Raw genomic sequence first — 20912 nt, 5'->3', positions numbered from 1 at the left:
TATATACATGCTGGGCAAATTAACGCATTAACGTGGGCGATCAATTTTTTCAGTTTAACGCATTCAAAATATTTAATGCAATTAATGCAGCGTCCGTTTTTATATCCATTTTTGCCCAGTGTTACATTGTATGATCACGCTCTTATTCATGTAAATGCTTTTAAACAATCTAAGCGTGACAAGACAAAAGAGAACGCGTTGCATGTCAATCTCCTGTCTGTGTGGGTGCATCTCAATCCGCTCCCTAGTTCAGTAGTCAAGGCACTGATCTGGGAGTCATCCACATTCATGTACACGATATACTGATTCGCCACCTAGGAAGCTAGGGAGCTGATAGAGGGACACCCTGACACACACACACACACACACACACACACACACACACACACACACACACACACACACACACACACACACACACACACACACACACACACACACACACACACACACACACACACACACACACACACACACACACACACACACACACACACACACACACACACACACACACACACACACACACACACACACACACACACACACACAAACACACACAAACACACACAAACACACACAAACACACACAAACACACGCACCAGGTCTAGTGGAGATATAGAGTTCTCTTTCGCCCTTGAACAAAAAAATAACAACACAGAGAATTTTGCAAAGCACCAAATTTTTAATTTCTCGAGTTTTGTCGAGTATTCTCATATTAGGAGTCTTAAATTAGTTCAATAACTTCTTAAATGAACTTGTGAGAAAATTAGATGATGCGCGGGACACGTCATATTCGGCAGCGGCCGATCTTAAAGTGACAGCAGCACTGATGATGTCTGTTAATAATGTTCTAATGTTGTAAAGAACAAAGGGAACAGAAAAAATGGTAGCTTTAATGATGATTAATCTCTTCAATTTAACAGGGAAGGCCATTGGTAAATATAACATTTATTATAATGGGTTATGTAAAGATTGTTTTAAGTTCAATTAAACTAAAAGTTGTTATTTTTTAAAGCCTATTTTTTTTTTAATTGGTAGCTTTCAGTAATACTGTAATTTAACATCATTAATGTTTCATAGAGACATTAGCATCAGTGATAATGGCCTTCATTCATAAAAAGATTCCATTACAACAAATATTTAAAAAATGCTGTCTTTAAATTGTTTCTTCATTAATTTGGAGAGTAACTGAAATTATTACAATATCAAAATGTTAAAAATGATTAATCAAGATTAATTACAGAAAAAATGTACTGCACTGATCTGAAAATTTGTGGAATTATATGCACCTTATTTTTGCTTATAAGCGGACACAGTCTTTTGTAAATTCCCTGTGTCTGGCTGTACAAAAAAGCTTGTGCTGCTTTATGTCGCAAATCATATTATTTTAATGTATTGTCTTAATTACAAACACAATGGTTAGTAGTGCAAATAGTTTCACCTTTTACAGCTGTTTTTCCTCTCGTTATTTCCCTACAGCAGCTTATAAATCGGAAATCTTGCACATTCACAGAAAACGGCTTGATGAAATGGATATAGTAGAACATAAAACAGAGCTGAGAGTGGCTGAGATAACTGAAAGCATTCTCAAAACTGCCAAAAATCTAAAGGGAAAGTGTACAATTTTCTGAACGAGTGATCAAATTCTGCAGGAATCTGAACTTGCGATGAGTAATTAATGTCCAGGTGAGCTGGATACTCACTTGCATGCGAGGCAGACTTTGCACTCAGGGCACTGCCAGCCGGCCCTCTTCAGCGTGGTGACAGAGATGTCCAGACAGGCCCCATGGTAATGCTGGCCACATGTGCAGCAAAACAGCTGATCGAGTAAGTCTCCAGAACTGTCACACACCAGACAGTTCACCTCATCTTTTGCTGAAAAGAGACAAAATATATAACGGGTCTACAACTCCACAAGGTACATAACAGAGATTCTTGTTATGACTGGCTAAGCAGTTTAGGCATGAAATGAAGCTGCAGGTTTACTGTTGTCAAATAAAGTTGTATCGTTTCCTTAAGAAGGATCTTCAGCAGGTGCTACACACAATGGTATCTATTCTGCTTTCTCCTTGTAAACTCACTGACTGGGCAGACTCAATCATTTTTTAGCTCTGAAAGTTACAGTATGGTTTAATTAAAGTTTAAGTTTATTATTTATTTGACAGGGACCATGTGCAAGTACATTAATCTTACAAAAGAAAAGATGCTTTACACCAGATTTAGCCACAGCTAATTTCCATCCGCAAGATACCACAATGGATTGCAATATCTTAATGATTTTAATAAGCTACTTCAAAAAGTTGTGAAAAGTCAAAGTTTTAGGTCGACGCATAGGCTACAGCAGAGAATAGACTGGGCATGTGACTGTTGCATATGTGTGACTTGCTTGAGTTAAAAAGAGTAATGAAGTGCAATAAGCTGTGGAAAACAACTCATTGTGGTACTTGTGCTGTCAGACACACACGAAATGAGCGCACAGAAAGCCAGCTCTCAGAGAGCGTGCAAGTTCTCTTTCACGCTTATTGCACTCGAACGGTCAAACACACGCAGTTGTGTAAAAACGCCTGTCTTGGCGAGTATTCATGCAAACACAGTCAGTTATGTCTTAAGTGTAATGTAAACAGTTGGGAAAGAAGTGGGATGTGTGTCAATAGGATCCGTACGTTAGATCTTAAAGTGACAGCATATACAGTATACCTGCTACTGTTCGTCAAACAACACAAGATAAAGAGAGAATCACTCACTGCTCTTGACTGATTAACTTCTGTAGCTTTAATATGAATCAATGTATATTTAATTCATGTGAAGACTGCAGTTTTACATTTGATTATTCAGTTCTGTTTTGTTTCTTACTTGAATGCTACTGTTAAATAGATCTAATGTAGGCCTACATGTTGTATTTGTTCTATTATGTGTCATTTGCCTCCATGTTCTTATTTTAAATAACAAAAAGAAGTATCATTCACCCCTAGTTTCAGGTGTTTTGTTTACTTGTATGCTCTTGATGTGAAGTTTTCAGGTTAACATAACCTATTAATATTACATTACCAAGTTGAGCAAAGAGTTGTTGGTATTAAATAGTTTTTGTTGTTGTTTGCTTACATTGATGTTAAAATGCCATTGTCAGATTTGTGACTACTTTTTATGTAGTGCTAAAACACTGCTGGTTCAAGTAGCAGTGATGAGAACAAATTTAAAAAGCAATATCATACCACATATCGCACAATTTAACGAGTGATAGCATATTGCAATTTTCTTCAATATCGTGCAGCCCTAACAAAAACACAAAAAAGCTTTAAGATTTTCTCAATGAATCAGCAGAAGGGAACGTGTGTAACAGAGAAACTCACATCGGATGAGGGCTTGTTGGATGTGATCCGGGCAGAGGAGGGTGTATGCCTTTATGTCCTGGAAGGTTCCGGCAGCAGCTGCACAGGGGTAATGAAAGGAGCGCCCACAGCTCTCCTCACAGCACTTTATGGATGCTCCAAGGCGCTTACAGTATGCACAGCACTATAAAAGTTAATACAGATACATAAATATTGGTGGTGTAGTTCCAGTTCAGTAAATACTCAATGTATCACTATTAGACATGCACAGTTTAGATTCGTTTAGATATTAATTTCAGGCCAATATGAACAACTGCTATTTTACACAGCACCAAAACGGCTCAAGGGAAAAATCTTTTGCATTTATAATTTGTTTACCCTTTTTATGGTTTTCTTTTGATTAAGTAGCACAGATCTCTAAAAACGAAACATTTACTAGAGTGTTTTTTTTCTGTTATTACAGTTATTGTTATGTCTCTGGTGAGAACCTGTCCGCATCCATGGACCGTCATCAACAGAATACACAAGCTTTTATGCAGGCTACAAATGCAAACTTCATTGGAAGCAATAGCTTGATTAAAAAAAAGTTTGTGGAATTAAATGTTTATTCGATTATAAAGAATTAGCATTTTTATATTATAAATATTTATAGTAGTATATGCTATAATACTTTTTCATATAGCATTTACTTTTCGTTTAACAGTTCTTGTTCAACATTTATTTGACCGAATGGTTTTAAAAAAGACCAATGAAGACGGAGAATGAGAGGTCCAGTATGTCTGCACTCAGGCAGTGGTGTTCTTAGCACTATCAAATTAAAGCCCAGTTCCAAAGACGGGGCTTAGACTAAGCCAGGATTATGCCTTAGTTCACTTAGGGCATTTAAGAAGCTTTTATAAATGTGCCTTAGGGAAAAAAAAACATAATGGTGTCATCTTGGCAACTTGAGACAACACAATGGCACTGACATGTTTTAAGATGTGTCAGTGCAATTTGCTTTCAGTTAAAACAGCTCAAACATGCATTTTAGGCTGGGACTAGTTTAAGTCTTGGTAAAAGCCCCTCTTAATCTGACCCTGCATCAAGTGCACTCAGATTAGTTTGTTGTTTAATTAATGTAACGCATTCATTTGCATTTTATTTTCTGTATTGCGATTCAGTGATACTTACACTACATTATTATACTTCCAGAGACATGAGATGAACTGTGCTACAAATAAGTACTGCATAGCAAACAGTACACTTTTTTTTTTTTCTAAACAAGAAACCAAACCTCCATTGAGGTGTATTGACACATATTTGGTGTGACCTTTTAAAGTAAAAACAACACTATCCCTTTATACACCTTAACACAGTATGTGAAAATTCAAACTGTCCTGAAACACTTTTTTTTTTTTAATCGGTCAATAATACATAAGCTGTTGGACTCAAAGGAACATAATAAGCCGGAGCGACAAGAAGTAAGAAAGAAATGATATGGCAACCAATTACTGACGAAACAGAAATTAATTTAATTTATTTTTTAGGGTGATATGAAGTATGCAATTGCTGTGTTTATTTTCTCTGTGAGGAGCACCGTGGGACATGTACTTGGTGTACAGATAGTTTATTTAAATAATTAGTTGTTTACTTAATTGAAAAACACTATCTTTTAATTAAATCTGTTTTATTAAAATCTGACTTTTAAATAATCTTTTAAAATAAAAATGTACATTTCTTTTTGGAGTAAAAAAAAAAAAAAAGTCCATCTGTTAATTGTATTGCTCTTATAGTAGCCTTTGGCTGTAAGAGTGCAAAACTATAACCCTGAACAGCAAGGTTGTCATAACACACTGTTCCTCTCACAGGTCCATTTGCTCGTTACACACTTCCCCCTCTTTCAGCATTTATTTTTTCAGCCTTTCAGATATATCCAGTAAAGCATTCAGGATCAAGGCAAATGCCATTCAAAATAAGGGCTCGGATGAAAACTGGCCAGACATTTAAATCACCACCATGGAAAAAGCACTCACACTTTGAATAATAGAGAACGCTAGGGCCTGAGAAAACGGCCCTAAACTAAAAATGTCTCTAGTCAGCAGTCTCTCTAGCTCTCTCATGCTTTAGAAACCCTTGGCCTAAGGCCCAAATGCAACAATCTGCAAATACCTTTTAACACCGAGCTTTAAGCAATTATCGCCCAGGCGGTGAATCCACTGGGGCTGACAGCAGCCTATACCCACAATGCTCTTTTCTGAATCGCTCTGAAGGACAGCCATATAGAGCTCCGTGGCCATACTGTCCACTCTCAGGCTGGGTGTTGAGTATCTCATCTTTATTCCATGCCTCAAATAATTGAAACCATCCCCTCAGACATCTCCTTCATGGGGTGAAAAAGCTACAGCTGATCCATTATTGGTGCCAAAACTCCAAGGACACTATTATAAAGTAGAACAGCATTCCCTCCTTGAAATCCTATATGCAAAGAGGCATAATGGCAGCATTCCAAACGGAGCAGGCCAGTGATGAAAGATGCAGTAAAGTGTTGGATGAGTGTGCTGTACGATGCACAATGTCGGCTGGTTTGTGCCTTGGTCAGTCAGTGTGTGGACGGTGGATCTGCAGCGATTCTGTTTATAGCATGTGAAACGGTTTATAGACATGGCCTTGTTTGTGCAAATTTGCAATTCATTACTACCCATTTCAACTGTTCTCTTGTCTAAAAGTAATGAACACAATACAAAACTGACCAGATTTACTTTGTAAAAGCATGTTCGTGGTTTTAAGCCTGATTTATTTGTAACCTTTAGTGTTCATTTCTAAATCTATGATGAAAAATTTCATTGACGACCTTTTGTTCCATGACTAAGACGAGACGATGACAACACCAATGTTTCCCACAAATAGCCTAATTCGTGGCGGCGCACCACAGAATCAACACCGGCCGCCACATATTGCGCGTCATAAATCTTTTTTTTTTTTTTTACGCTATTTAAAACCATGTTTAAAACACGCAGCGTATTCGTTCAGCTGCATTTCCTTTCCCTGCTCTCTCTCTCTGTCACTCACGTGCGTTCTCGCTCTCAAATGGCTAAACCTGCTTTTGATATGAAACAAAGTCTAAGCTTTTAAAATGTTTAACGTTTTAATACGAAATTCAAACAATAAATAGCGTTTTGGCGCTAATGAGGAAGTTAAAGCCAGAGGCTTTGAAAAACAGAGGTGCGACATGCTCTCATCTCCCGGCGGCGCGCGCGGTCACATGGTTCACGGAGCGCTCAATAGTTCCAAGCAAACCCGCGCTGTCAATACATTTGAATGGATAGACAGCTTCACTAATACAACAATACAGATGTTTGCAGCATTTTTTGGTAAACAGTAGGGCTGTAATCTCCCAGTCGATTAGTCGATTATTGGTCAATACGTTCTGGCTCGACCAAAATTTTGATTGGTCGATTTTTTGCAGCGTTCATTTAATTAGTTTTTGCCGCGTTCATTTAATCAGTTTTGCTGCGCCGCGTTCATTTATTCAGGTGGAAAGCACTAATTGCTAATGGGGGTGTTTTCAGAGCACCCCTGTTTCACAGGTATCAGTCTGCCTTCAGAACACCCCCATTGTTTTCACTTCTTTTGGATTAGCCCAACCAACTGGCGAAGAGAAGTCTCTCGCCGGTCCTTTGTTTTTCATTCCCCGCTGGCTCAAACGCACGCCCATAGCGGTAAACTTGAGGAACGCCCATCAACATACACATGAGGGGAAGCGTCACAACACCACGCTTCAGTCGTGCCGCAAAAGTGGATCTGTACTGTCCGTTTTGCCGCGTTCATTTCATCAGTTTTGCCGCGCCGCGTTCATTTCATCAGGTGGAAAGCACTAATTGCTAATGGGGGTGTTTTCAGAGCACCCCTGTTTAACAGGTAACAGTATGTCTTCAGAACACCCCCATTGTTTTCACTTTTGGATTAGCCCAACCCACTGGAGAAGACAGACAGATTGAAGAAGGCTAGTTTTCTGTAACTTATATTATTTATTTAATTGTGAGAGCGTTTTTCTGCTCTTGATCTGGCTTGTTTAATAAATATTCATTTTTTATTAAAGTGGACGTGCCTTTTGTGTTTAAGAGTAAAAGCTTTAAGTTAATAGTCTATTCGTGTCTCCGCCGCGAAGCTGAGCTCAGCTCCTGTTTGAGCTGCACAGAGCGGCTGAAATGATAGTGTCTGTCAGTTATTATAATACATATGACAAAAACAATTGTCTAAATTATGTTGCATATTCCTCAAAAGTTCTTGTGATGATATCTAGTTGACATTAGTACTATATTTTGGGAAATCATAGGCTATGATATTGCGCAGGTGCACGTGATGCAACGCTGTCAGAGCCGACAGACTCGTGTGTCAGACTCATTTCAGTGCAAAATAATCAGCTCAAAAACTATTTAATATACTGCAAATAGCCTACTAGTTTTTTATGTTTATTTATAATTCATTTATGCAGACAACAAGGCTACAAGTACTGCGCACAGTGCGCAGCTTATTAATTTAATGTTTTTTTTCCTAACGTCATTTTTAGTCGATTTTTAGTCGAAAATTTCAGGACTTCAGTCGACCAAGATTTTCTTTGGTTGATTACAGCCCTAGTAAACAGTACAGCATAGTGTGCATTGATTATTACGTCAACCATTTACAGTATCATTTTATTATGGAGAGTGATGGAGATGCAACATTGTTCACATTAATGTTAATGTTTTTCTTGTGTTTAGCCCTCAGGTATTCCTTACTAATTGGTCACACTCTCATTGGTGATCAAATGTGACCATACACCTTAACTCTTTTTCATTTAAATAAATGTTCTATATTTTAGTTTAATAATATTTATTGAATATTTTGAGGAGATCTTGTGGTACTAAATAGGCCTAAAAATTGTGCAATAATTATGGTCCATGAATGACCATTTAATGAATTAAAATATTTTTCTTCTAATATTTTTCTTATTTATATTAGTGTAATTAAGGTTAAAATAGAGAATTCCAATGAAAAAAGGCAAATTAGAGTGATTTTGTGGCTGGAAAAATAATAAATTTCATTTGTAATGCCATGTAAACCCACTAAAGGTGCCTGTATGGCTAAATATACATGCATCTAGTTGCTCAAAAAAGTATTGCAGATCATAACTGCTTATTTATTTTTAGGTTTTGCATTTGAATACATATTTAGTCATGATCAAACACTAGATTTCTTTAAATGTGAAATTTTAAAACGTTAATTACTTACATCCTAATATTTTTTAATGATACTCATATAAGCACACACAAGAGAATATTAATGAATGCAAGCAAATATAATTTAACTCAAGAAAAGTTTAAAATAGTGCTGAAAAGGCAAACTTATTTTCCCCTATATGTACAGTAGGCTATATGAATTGATACTGAATCAAGTTCGAAATCGATATGTGTGCCAATCACCAACCCCCAACCCCCAAAGTCAAAATATATCATAATCAAAATATCTACAAGCTTTTATGCTTGCGGTTGCCATATGTCAAAAGTTTAAATGCCCCAAAGAGATTTTCTGTAAAAGGATACATTTTCTTCCTGGTGCTTTACTTAATATTTGCAATCTGGCAACCATGCGTATACGCTCTCTACACTGCAGAAGCGATGATCTAAAAACACTTACTAAAACTTAGAACACACCAAAAACACACTAGAAACTTAGATCAACACAATGATCTAAAAACACTGTTCAAACAAGCAATCTCCATTTGAAATCCACTTTGAGCAAAATAATTGTGATTATCAATTTAATCATTATGGAGCATGACTAAAATGTTTTAGTCAATGAAAACATTTTAGTCATGCTGCATTAATGGTAAAATTAACAATCACAAACCAGGCCTACATGTCTGGGTTCACAGACAGGGTTAGATTAAGCCAGGATTAGGCCTTAGTTCAATTAGAACATTTATAAACGTGCCTTAGAAAAAACATTAATGGTGTGCATCTTGAGACAAAACAATTTTTGTCTGGGACTGTGTCTGTGAAATCAGGGGTAGTCGACTAAAACTTGATTAAACAAAAACAGGACAAGGTGGACTAAATATGATTAAAAAATATCAACTAAAAAGTAAATTCTAAGACTAAATTTAAAAACAGCTGACAAAATTAACAATATTAACCTTTCACAATCGCTTCTAAATGTGGGGAAAATATTATATTTTGTTCACGCATACAGTACATGTTCGAATAAAGTCGCAGGAAGATGATCTGGGGGAAGGGACTGTGTGAAGTTCAGGTCATCCTCAGCTCTTTACTATTTCACAGCTCTGCGAGTCAATGCCAGGATAAACCTACATCAAAACAAAGTCCTTATTGGAGCAAGTCAGTTCATTCAGCAGCCATGCTGGCAACACCCTCCGGTAGCTGGCACTTTCCATGAATAGGGTACAAATTGGTTACTTTTCCCCCCTTAAGAATTAGAGGAATAAAAATCATGGTCTTGTTTTGAGAAGCATTATATAAGACTACTTTTCAGGAAATGGAAAAATTATTGTAGTTTTTAAATAATTCAACACCACATATACATATACAGTGAGGAAAATAAGTATTGGAACACCCTGCTATTTTGCAAGTTCTCCCACTTAGAAATCATGGAGGGGTCTGAAATTGTCATTGTAGGTGCATGTCCACTGTGAGAGACATAATCTAAAAAAAAAAAAATCCAGAAATCACAATGTAAGATTTTTTTTTACTATTTATTTGTATGATATACAGCTGCAAATAAGTATTTCACATATATGTATATATGTGTATTTTTATTACACATATATTTATATATATACACACACACATACATATATATATATATAATGTACAATATTATTAAACATAAGATTAACCTAGCATGAGTAGTAGTTCGTTTTTAGTTTGTAAATACTTCAAACATCTATTTCCCCCTTGATTATTTTTTTTTAATACATGTTCCACCCACAGGTCTTGACCTTCATGCCTGTATCCTAACAATTATAACTGTACATCAAAACTGTGACATAATCTGTTTTATTGATATTCAAATGATTGTAGTAAAAAAGAAAAAAAATTTACTCGTTTTAATTGACCAAAAAAATACTGTATGCTTAAACATGTCCCACAGTTAATTTACTAATGAAGTGACATCTTTTGGACCCTTTCTACAATATGACAGGAACACAAATAAACATTCAAATTTTCTCCATTTCTAGATTAACAGTAGTGTTGAAAAGTATCAAGCTCAACCATTCAACCTGTTTCCTGAGTTATTGCAAGAAATTATGAAACAATTATCCTTGTTTTACGCAAAATATAATATCTACAAATTGGCATGCATAATCCAACCAAATGTAGCAGCTGTACTGCTAATCGCATACTGGCTGGTCTTGAGCTCCTAAACATACAGTAAATCAACTGGGCTTGGTGTTCTGTTAGAAGACCAGGTCTACCTTAAAAAAGGCCCCAGTCACCCCGGTCATAAACTGTTCTCCCCTCTGCTGTCTGGCAAACAGTAACAAAACCTTCAATCAAAGTCCACTGGATTACTGAACAGCTTCTACATGCAGGCAATAAAGCTGCTAAACTGGTAAACTGCAGAGCAACACATCTAATGGTCACGGTGACACTCGCACAGAGAAAGTGTGGAAAACCTAGCATGATGTAAAGTTAAGGCATCATCTGAATCATTTACTTTGTGAACAACTGTCCCCACTGACTCATTATCAGTTTCTGCAGTTGCAGAAAAGCAGAGAAATGTGTGCCAGAGGTAGATACACCAAAACAAAAGGAGTGTCTACTGAAATATTGCTCATCTCACAGAAAACATGGACCACAATTACACTTAAATTGTAAGTTTCAATTTGAATTGTTGAAGTTATGAGAGATCAGGACTGTATTTTCTATATCCACACACAAAGATAGATCGGATGCTATGTGTTTTTCCACGAAAATCCGATCCCAGGTGAAGAGGACAAGCTGATATAAAAATTAATTACTCCTAATGTGCTTTCCCTGCCCGGTTTCCACGCGCCCCTGCGTCTGCCACATTGCATTGTGTTAATTAGTAGAGTTGCACAAGAGAGACGGCTGTGGCAGTTCTGAACTGCTCCACTCCTAATTAGAAAATATTTTAAAGACCAGGGGACCGACACAACCTCTCCAGTCTCTTTCACTGCCAGTAATAACCCCATTCATGATTAAGTCTGAATACTTAATCAACATTGAGCGCATTTTTCATTCCTTCACAGAAATTATCTCAGGGAAAGTTATAGCTCAAGTTTGCGAATGCATTCAAAAATACAAACTGGCGCAAACGCAGGCCCACTCAACCCTAACTAATAGCCCTTTGCCACCAAAATTATGCTGGATCAAGGGATCAGTATAGCTCTGCCAAATTCAGCCCACATGTCCACAGAGATAAACAATGGCATCACTGACTGTTACTATAAAAAATAATACAGTGCAGTCTTTATGTACTTGCTTATTTACTACTAAGAGAGTTTTGAGAACACATTTTTAACTTTCATAATCAATAAAGAGCTGCATGGTTAAAAGGGGGTGTTAATCGGACGGTTCATCACGATTCGATACGATATCGATTCTCACAACCAGCGATACGATATTTTCTGATATTATGTGCAGAACCATATACAGTGAGGAAAATAAGTATTTGAACACCCTGCTATTTTGCAAGTTCTCCCACTTGGAAATCATGGAGGGGTCTGAAATTGTCATCGTAGGTGCATGTACACTGTGAGAGACATAATCTAAAAACAAAAATCCAGAAATCACAATATATGATTTTTTAACTATTTATTTGTATGATACAGCTGCAAATAAGTATTTGAACACCTGTCTATCAGCTAGAATTCTGACCCTCAAAGACCTGTTAGTCTGCCTTTAAAATGTCCACCTCCACTCCATTTATTATCCTAAATAAGATGCACCTGTTTGAGGTTGTTAGCTGTATAAAGACACCTGTCCACCCCATACAATCAAGTAAGAATCCAACTACTAACCTGGCCAAGACCAAAGAGCTGTCCAAAGACACTAGAGACAAAATTGTACACCTCCACAAGGCTGGAAAGGGCTACGGGGAAATTGCCATGCAGCTTGGTAAAAAAAGTTCCACTGTTGGAGCAATCATTAGTAAATGGAAGAAGCTAAACATGACTGTCAATCTCCCTCGGACTGGGGCTCCATGCAAGATCTCACCTCGTGGGGTCTCAATGATCCTAAGAAAGGTGAGAAATCAGCCCAGAACTACACGGGAGGAGTTGGTCAATGACCTGAAAAGAGCTGGGACCACCGACGTCATGGTTTGAAATCATGCATGGCACGGAAGTTTCCCCTGCTTAAACCAGCACATGTCCAGGCCCGTTTTAAGATTGCCAATGACCATTTGGATGATCCAGAGGAGTCATGGGAGAAAGTCATGTGGTCATATGAGACCAAAATAGAACTTTTTGGTCATAATTCCACTAAACGTGTTTGGAGGAAGAAGAATGATGAGTGTGAAGCATGGGGGTGGTAGCATCATGCTTTGGGGGTGTTTTTCTGCACATGGGACAGGGTGACTGCACTGTATTAAGGAGAAGATGACCGGGGCCATGTATTGCAAGATTTTGGGGAACAACCTCCTTCCCTCAGTTAGAGCATTGAAGATGGGTCGAGGCTGGGTCTCCCAACATGACAATGACCCGAAGCACACAGCCAGGATAACCAAGGAGTGGCTCTGTAAGAAGCATATCAAGGTTCTGGAGTGGCCTAGCCAGTCTCCAGACCTAAACCCAATAGAGAATCTTTGGAGGGAGCTCAAACTCTGTGTTTCTCAGCGACAGGCCAGAAACCTGACTGATCTAGAGAAGATCTGTGTGGAGGAGTGGGCCAAAATCCCTCCTGCAGTGTGTGCAAACCTGGTGAAAAACTACAGGAAACGTTAGACCTCTGTAATTCCAAACAAAGGCTACTGTACCAAATATTAACATTGATTGTACTTGTACGAGTAAATTTTGAAGTTGCAGTTCCAGTGGCAGTCCTGAAAGCCAGTGTCAAAACCTTAAAAGGCAGTGACTGCCAGTGGCGTGAGATGAGGAGGGGTGACTCTGAAACTGCACATGGCAATACTCAAGCAACCAAAGTACTGTACCTGGGATTCCCAAGTCAGAGTGTGGACAGGAGGGTTTGGTGGTTTACAGTATCAAAGGCAGTTAAATAAGGACAGATGATTTGGAGTTTTCTATGGGCAGCTGAAGAGTTTCAGCAGTGGTCAGCAGGACATTTCTGTGGAATGTCTGCTTTTGAACCCAGACTTGTTGTCAATTAGGTTGATGGAACAACCATTTTAAAGTTGAAAGCTCAAACAAATCCACAGAAACATTCAAACACACTGGTGCAGATGTCACTCACCTCTGTGCTCCCCAAGTCAATTGCTTTGTCCACATACATACATATATATATATACACACACACATACATACATACATACATATATATATATATATATATATATATATATATATACACACACATACATACATATATATATATATATATATATACACACACATATATATATATATACACACACATATACATATATACATATATATATATATATATATATATATATATATACATACATATATATGTATATATGTATATATATATATATATATATATGTATATGTATGTGTATATATATATATATATATATATATATATATATATATATATATACATATATACATATATATGTATATATGTATATATGTATATATATATATATATATATATATATATATACATATATACATATATACATATATATGTATATATGTATGTGTATATATATATATATATATATATATATATATATATATATATATATATATATATATATATATATATATATATACACATACATATATACATATATATGTATATATGTATATATGTATATATATATATACATATATACGTATATACGTATATACGTATATATATATATATATATATATATATATATATATATATATATATATATATATATATATATATATATATATATATGTATGTATGTATGTATGTATGTATGTATGTATGTATGTATGTATGTATGTATGTATGTATGTATGTATGTATGTATGTATGTATGTATGTATGTATGTATGTATGTATGTATGTATGTATGTATGTATGTATGTATGTATGTATGTATGTATGTATGTATGTATGTATGTATGTATGTATGTATATATATATATATATATATATATATATATATATATATATATATATATAAATATATATATATATATAAATATATATATATATATATATATATATATATATATATAAATAAAGGTGCCTCTTAAATGTATAGACTACAGGTATCAATTTTTAATGTGTTGCATCGATACATTAGCCTGGATGCCAGCCGAACTTAGCCCCGCCCACAACATTTTTACTCGGGCAGTTCGGTCTGGACTTGATCGGTAGAGAAGTAATTATGCCCGAACAGAAACTGTTCGGACCAATGAAATTGTCAGGGCGGGCTTTAGACGATGATGGACAGATGATCAACAGTGACGTAATCATCTACGTCATCAAATGCGCTTGGGTTGAGTTTGTTCTAATCCTAAACGGAGAACTTGTTCGTATATGCATTCACCTTTACTATTTCTCTCAGAAATGATGATCGTGTTGGTAAGTAAACTCTGTGAATCCTTTTTTTTACAACACCGGCAAAGATCGTTTACACTCATATTTTTCTTCTAACGTTAGGCTACTTATTCCAGTGTGCGTGCAGGTACAGGGTTGCCAAGTTTTTACAACAAAACCCGCCCAATTGCTAACGTTCCTCAAAAGTAGGCCAAAAACAAGCCCAATAGCTTTCCATGGGGGGTTCTCCGGGAAAAAAGGCATTTGGGGGGTAAAATATGTGTTATTTTGGCAGGGCTGGCAGCTAAAAATCGCATTCCTGGGTCTGTATATCACATAATTGGGGTCGCTTCAAACCGCGGACATGGCAACACAGTGCAGTAGAGTTCTGTTGACATTTGATAACTAACGTTATGCGTCGCTCCGTTGCTCTGATTGGTTGTAGGTCTATCCAATTGAGGTCTTTCCTGGTTCGGTTGAAACACGCCCCATAATCACAGCCCAACGGAGCAGCATCAGACTCATATTCTGACTAGAATTGAGTATGACGACGTCAGGCTATCAATACATTGGATCTTTAGACATTAGATCGATGTATCAATCTATATCGATGTATTGTCACACCCCCAATGGTTAATCAGAAATGCGCTGTGTGTTTCAGTGTCTTAGAGCAGCTCGATTGCTCTACACAAACTCATCTCTGCATGTGTTTTTTTTACGTTTATATGCATTTGGGAAAGCAACACGTGCAAACCATCTTTTATTTATTCATTTTTATGCATGTTTAAACCATATTATTATTATAATCATTAATAATAATAATAACAACATTTTTGGCCAAATTGAGCAGCTACAAACATGTACAGCAAACTCAATATTAAAATTAGGAATTAGCAAAAAGCACATACCCCCCCAAATCATGCAGCCCTACATCAATTACATATAACAAGTACAAACAATACTTTTAGGGATGCACAATATATTTCACTTTTTCCACGGCAGCATTTTCTAAAATAAAAGCGGCAGCATTTTTGATCATATTCACAAAACATTCATGGCTCTTTCTAGTTTACACATTTCATCACCTTCCCTTGTTTTTGGTTCCGGAGATGTTGTACTCTTTCAGAAGATGTGCAACAGTGTCAATGGCAGCGAAAGGTGATGATACCACATCGGTCATCACCCGATATTAGAGGGTTTTTTTATTTTATTTACAGGTCTATACTACATTTTTAATTGTGAATATACTTTCCCACATTAGACCAGCAAGTTTACAAAACAGAATTACTTTTTCATTGGTATATGCACATGGAACAGGGCCAGATTGGGTGCTGATATGTCAGTTGAAGTTGATGGAACAACCATTTTAAAGTTGAAAGCGCAAACAAATCCACAGACACATTCAAACATACTGGTGCAGATGTCACTCACCTCTGTGCTCCCTGAGTCAATTGCTTTGTCCACATACAGCAGCGACTGTCCCTCCCCACGGCATACACCTTCTGACCAGGCTGCACAGCGCAGGTGAGCGCAACACTGGCCTGCAGGTACAATCGAACAATAAACACCATCAGCCATTGAAAGGCACAAACAGTCAATTTGACGCTACTGTAAGGTTACCTACCAGTGGGGTCGAATAAAGAAGAAACGTTAATGTCATCGGGAAGGCCTATTTGGCCCAGCTCATCCCAGAATTTGCGACTGGGCTCCTCAGCAGCGGGGTCTGTACTACCAGGAGCAGAGGTTGAGTGCAGGCCACTGTCTGGAGAGCTGACCCTGAGGAAGGAAACGAAAGGACACATTAGGCTAAATCTAAAAAGAGACTGAACAATTTATTAAAGACTATTTCAAAGTGACAGCTATGTTGCCTGCTTTTTTGTCAAATTCCAAACACTTGGCAATTTATTTTCAAGAAGGCCTACATCGCAAGTGCAACATCCATGAAGCCCCGTCTGCAACAGCGAGGTATGGGGTTATCATACTTGGCTTCAACACAAGGACTGGCTGTTCAGAGACAAAGTATGAAAGAGACGGAGAAAGAGAGAGGACGAAAGAGAGCCGGAAAGGGGGTGGGGGGCAGGAATGACTGGCTTATTGGATGTGGCGCTGAGAGAGTGAGCCACAGAGACTCAGAGAAGCGGAAAAAAGGAATTAACATTTAAAAAGAGAGCCGGTTTGAAGAGGGCCAGCCAGAAGTGGGCTGCAGCAGGGACAGGATGAAAGACTACTGTATGTGATCCCTCTTCTGTCCAGAACATCTGCATAAATATAAATAAACCGTTTGGTGTGCTACTTCCTCTTTAAAAAGGCTTACATCAGAGGAGGAGCGACATAAGGGATGGGTATAGTGAACTCAAGGATTATGTTTACGATTCGGATTCCTAGAAATGATTCCATACTTGGTTCATATTGTTGACTAGTAGTTGTTGATTTTGTGAAAAACACAAAATCCAAAACTACATAAAACCCAAATTTATTTTATTATAAAAGGAATTTGCTTACAGGAATCATTTGCAAATTCGTCTATTTCCTATTGTGGCTCTTTACATTTTAAGGCATCATAGGTGCAGTGCTGGTGTAAAGACCTTCCCAAATATTCAGGCAGTAAATGTAAGTCTTAAAAGTGCACCAAAATATAAGGCAGTATCACTTCACAGAAGAATTCCAGAATACATTGAGAAATTCATCCAGGACAGACAGAGATAAACAATGATTAAAATATTTATTAAATACTAAAAAGTAATGATAAAATCTGTGCAAATTGATAAAAAAATACTATTTACATTTACATTTATGCATTTGGCAGACGGCATTTGGTGACTTTTATCCAAGCGTGCCTTTATTACAGGGACAATCCCCCTGGAGCAACATGGAGTAAAGTGCCTTGCTCAAGGACACACTGGTGGTGACCGCTGGGATCGAACCAGCAACCTTTTGCGTATCAGTTCCATGGTTTAACCCACTGGACCACAATCTCACATTTATTATTTAACCAAATGTTTCACTATGCTGTATATTTTATACTTATAGTATGCTTTGGTATCATTGGCATCTTGCTAAACTAATAACTAAGATACCAAACTGTACTGCGATCAAATTTAGTTGAGTATACTGAACGTTTCACGTTGCTGCCGATGTACACCGTTCCAGCCTTAAGGCCAATTCACGCTGCACCAACAGACTCTGACCAACGGCAAAAGACAGGTTTGTCCGGTTACCTCTCCATTCCCTCCCCCATATCCCACCTTTTCTATGACTGCTGATGACTTTCACAGATAAGGTGGCAACCATCAGCAACCAATTCTCTGCACCACTTAGCCACAACCAACCTTCATCCACACACATTCCACTATTCTATTATTTCTCTCTCTTCACAGAGAAGGTCTCCAAATTCTCTGTGCCAGCAATCCAATAACCTGTCCCTTAGACCAGTCCCCACCCATCCACTACAGAAGATCTTACCAACATTCCCACCCCCTCTAACTCACATTAACATTACATCCCTCAAAACAGGAAATTTCCTTTAAAAAAAACAACAACAACATTCAATATTACAGCACTTGAAAACTAGTAAACTACAGACCCTACTTTTCTCCAAAAAACTCTTGTTTTCATCTCTGCTTTTCTCTTACAGAATAATCTAAGTGACAACAACAAGTCTGGGTTCAAAAGCAGACATTCCACAGAAATGTCCTGCTGACCACTGCTGAAACTCTTCAGCTGCCCAGAGAAAACTCCAAATCATCTGTCCTTATTAAACTGGACCTGTCTGCTGCCTTCGATACTGTAAACCACCAGATCCTCCTGTCCACACTCTCTGACTTGGGAATCCCAGGTACAGTACTTTGGTTGCTACAGTATTGCCATGTGCAGTTTCAGAGTCACCCCTCCTCATCACACACCACTGGCAGTCACTGCCTTTTAAGGTTTTGACACTGGCTTTCAGGACTGCCACTGGAACTGCAACTTCCTAATTCACTCATACAAGTGTAGTCATACAAGACCTCCCATCAGCTATGGTGACTGACGGAGCAATGACTTGTTTCTTTACAACGAGGCACAAAACCCTTCACTCTCTTTGCTCCATGAGATGGCATTTTTTTAGGAAGCAGCTAAAACATCACATCTACCAAAAGCACTTAACCACCCCTCTCCCTTAAAGGGATAGTTCACCCATAACTATTTTCCCATAATTAACCCACCCTCAAGCCATCCTAGGTGTGTATGACATTCTTCTTTAAGACGAATACAATCAGACTTATATTAAAAAATATATTTGTCTGAAAAAAGAATGTCATATACACCTAAGATGGATTGAGGTAAATCATGGGGTAATTTTTATTTTTGGGTGAACTATTCCTTTAAACCAATACACTTAAAGGAAGAAAAACAAAATATTTTTTTCTCTGTCCTCTAAAATCAATGTCCATTTCACGGTGATATCTAGACATATTCAGACACCCTTAGAAAGCATTGTGACACATTCATCACAAATAATAATCCAAGTATTTAAGCATTATGTAAGCAATAAGCAGTATGATTGACATAACAACTGAAATGGTATCAGCTGTGGGGTTTGCGCTGAACTGGTTTGGGGGGAAAAAATATGCGAATCATTCAGGAGTCTGGTCTCCCATGAGAAGTTGCTGCCTACGTGAAGCATTCCAAATCAGTCACTAATGAGGTTTCATGATGTCTAGGAACCTGCCTTAACAGTTAGCTGCCTATGTACACATAGCTCACTAAGTTTTCAAACACCGCTTATATATTGAAATTCTTATATTTAGATTCTGCGCGAGTCATTATTAATGTCAGTCATGTGTCATTTTACAAAACACACTCTCAGCAATGTCTGGTCCACCTTAACAGTATCTACCTTAAATGATATGCAGTGGTCCTCCTTCGCTCTTTTGAGCTGTTATTGTTTTCACTCCCCTGTCAATAACTGGCACAGTTCCAGCTCAGACTACCCAATCAGATGCCTCCAACACAACAATCCACTGCCTGTTGGAAACCAGCCAGAGACTGCACAGAGAGCATTACGTCACCATTCCTCAGAGAGGTGTCTGATTGGTTGAGAGAAGCTAAGCAAATTAGGCACTCATCCAATGAGCCAGAGGGTGGCTATGGACAGGAACTTTTGACAACAGGTCACGTGGAGCTCTGTGAAAGGCTGCTGGTTGAGTTCTCTCTAATGGATTTCTCCTTTAACCCTCCATCTAGTAACTAATCATCAGGCAATTTTGGCACCAAATTAATTGACCCAAATTGAATTGTGGTGTTGGATTCATTAGCAATTCCCAGCGTATTTGGGTCAAAGCACTCCATTCCTCTCCATCAGAAAGCACAATGGAAGAGGCAAGTTCTGTTTGACCCAGAACTTCAGTCATCAGATTCCATCCAGCAAAGCTAGAGCCTTTTAAGAATGTATTTGGGAAATGCAACCATGTTGTCCATTTCCAAGCCTGCAACAAGGAATTTTTGTCCTAATTTAAGGAAAATTCTAATTTAACCACTCTCATGCCATTCCAAAACCATATGACTTGCTTTCTTTCCAAGATTGATCTTTCCCATACAATGAAAGTGAACGATTATTGGAGCAGTCACAGTATTGTATGTATAAAAATAAAAGCATGACAAAATAAGTTTAAATAACTTGTGCTCTATATTATGGTACTTTTTGGAGCCATTCACTTTCATTGTATGGAAAAAGAGGCACACATTGTATGGATGGATATTGTACTGACTAAACTATTTTAGCTACAACATCAGGGTGAGTAAACAAGAATTTTCATTATTTCCTTCAAATTTCCTTATTAATTACTGTACATTCAAAATGCCCGTTCTGAACTTTTGGTTTGAAGCAACTTTTGAACTGTTGTGTGTGTGTGAGGTCATGGTATTATGCTTAAT

The 20912-nt window shown here is 37.5% G+C and overlaps 1 protein-coding gene across 5 annotated transcripts in view; it reads right to left on the bottom strand.

Moving 5' to 3' along the window:
* Positions 1 to 20912, bottom strand: part of kmt2ca (lysine (K)-specific methyltransferase 2Ca) — a 184712-nt gene that overhangs the window by 91623 nt on the left and 72177 nt on the right. For all 5 annotated transcript variants that reach the window (XR_013815734.1, XR_013815735.1, XM_079806795.1 and 2 more), the window contains exons 6-9: positions 16624 to 16775; positions 16431 to 16540; positions 3355 to 3517; positions 1708 to 1879 (exon numbers count right to left, since the gene is read on the bottom strand). Coding sequence is in view for 3 of the 5 variants with exons in the window: in XM_079806795.1 (XP_079662921.1) it covers positions 1708 to 1879; positions 3355 to 3517; positions 16431 to 16540; positions 16624 to 16775 (597 nt within the window). In the remaining 2 variants the exon portion in view is untranslated. The remainder of the gene's footprint in view (positions 1 to 1707; positions 1880 to 3354; positions 3518 to 16430; positions 16541 to 16623; positions 16776 to 20912) is intronic.

The sequence above is a fragment of the Gobio gobio genome, assembly GCF_949357685.1.
Source record: "Gobio gobio genome assembly, chromosome: 23".
Lineage (NCBI taxonomy): Eukaryota > Metazoa > Chordata > Actinopteri > Cypriniformes > Gobionidae > Gobio > Gobio gobio.
The sequence above is the reverse complement of the archived record's forward strand: the minus strand, read 5'-3'. Positions and strand labels throughout refer to the sequence as shown.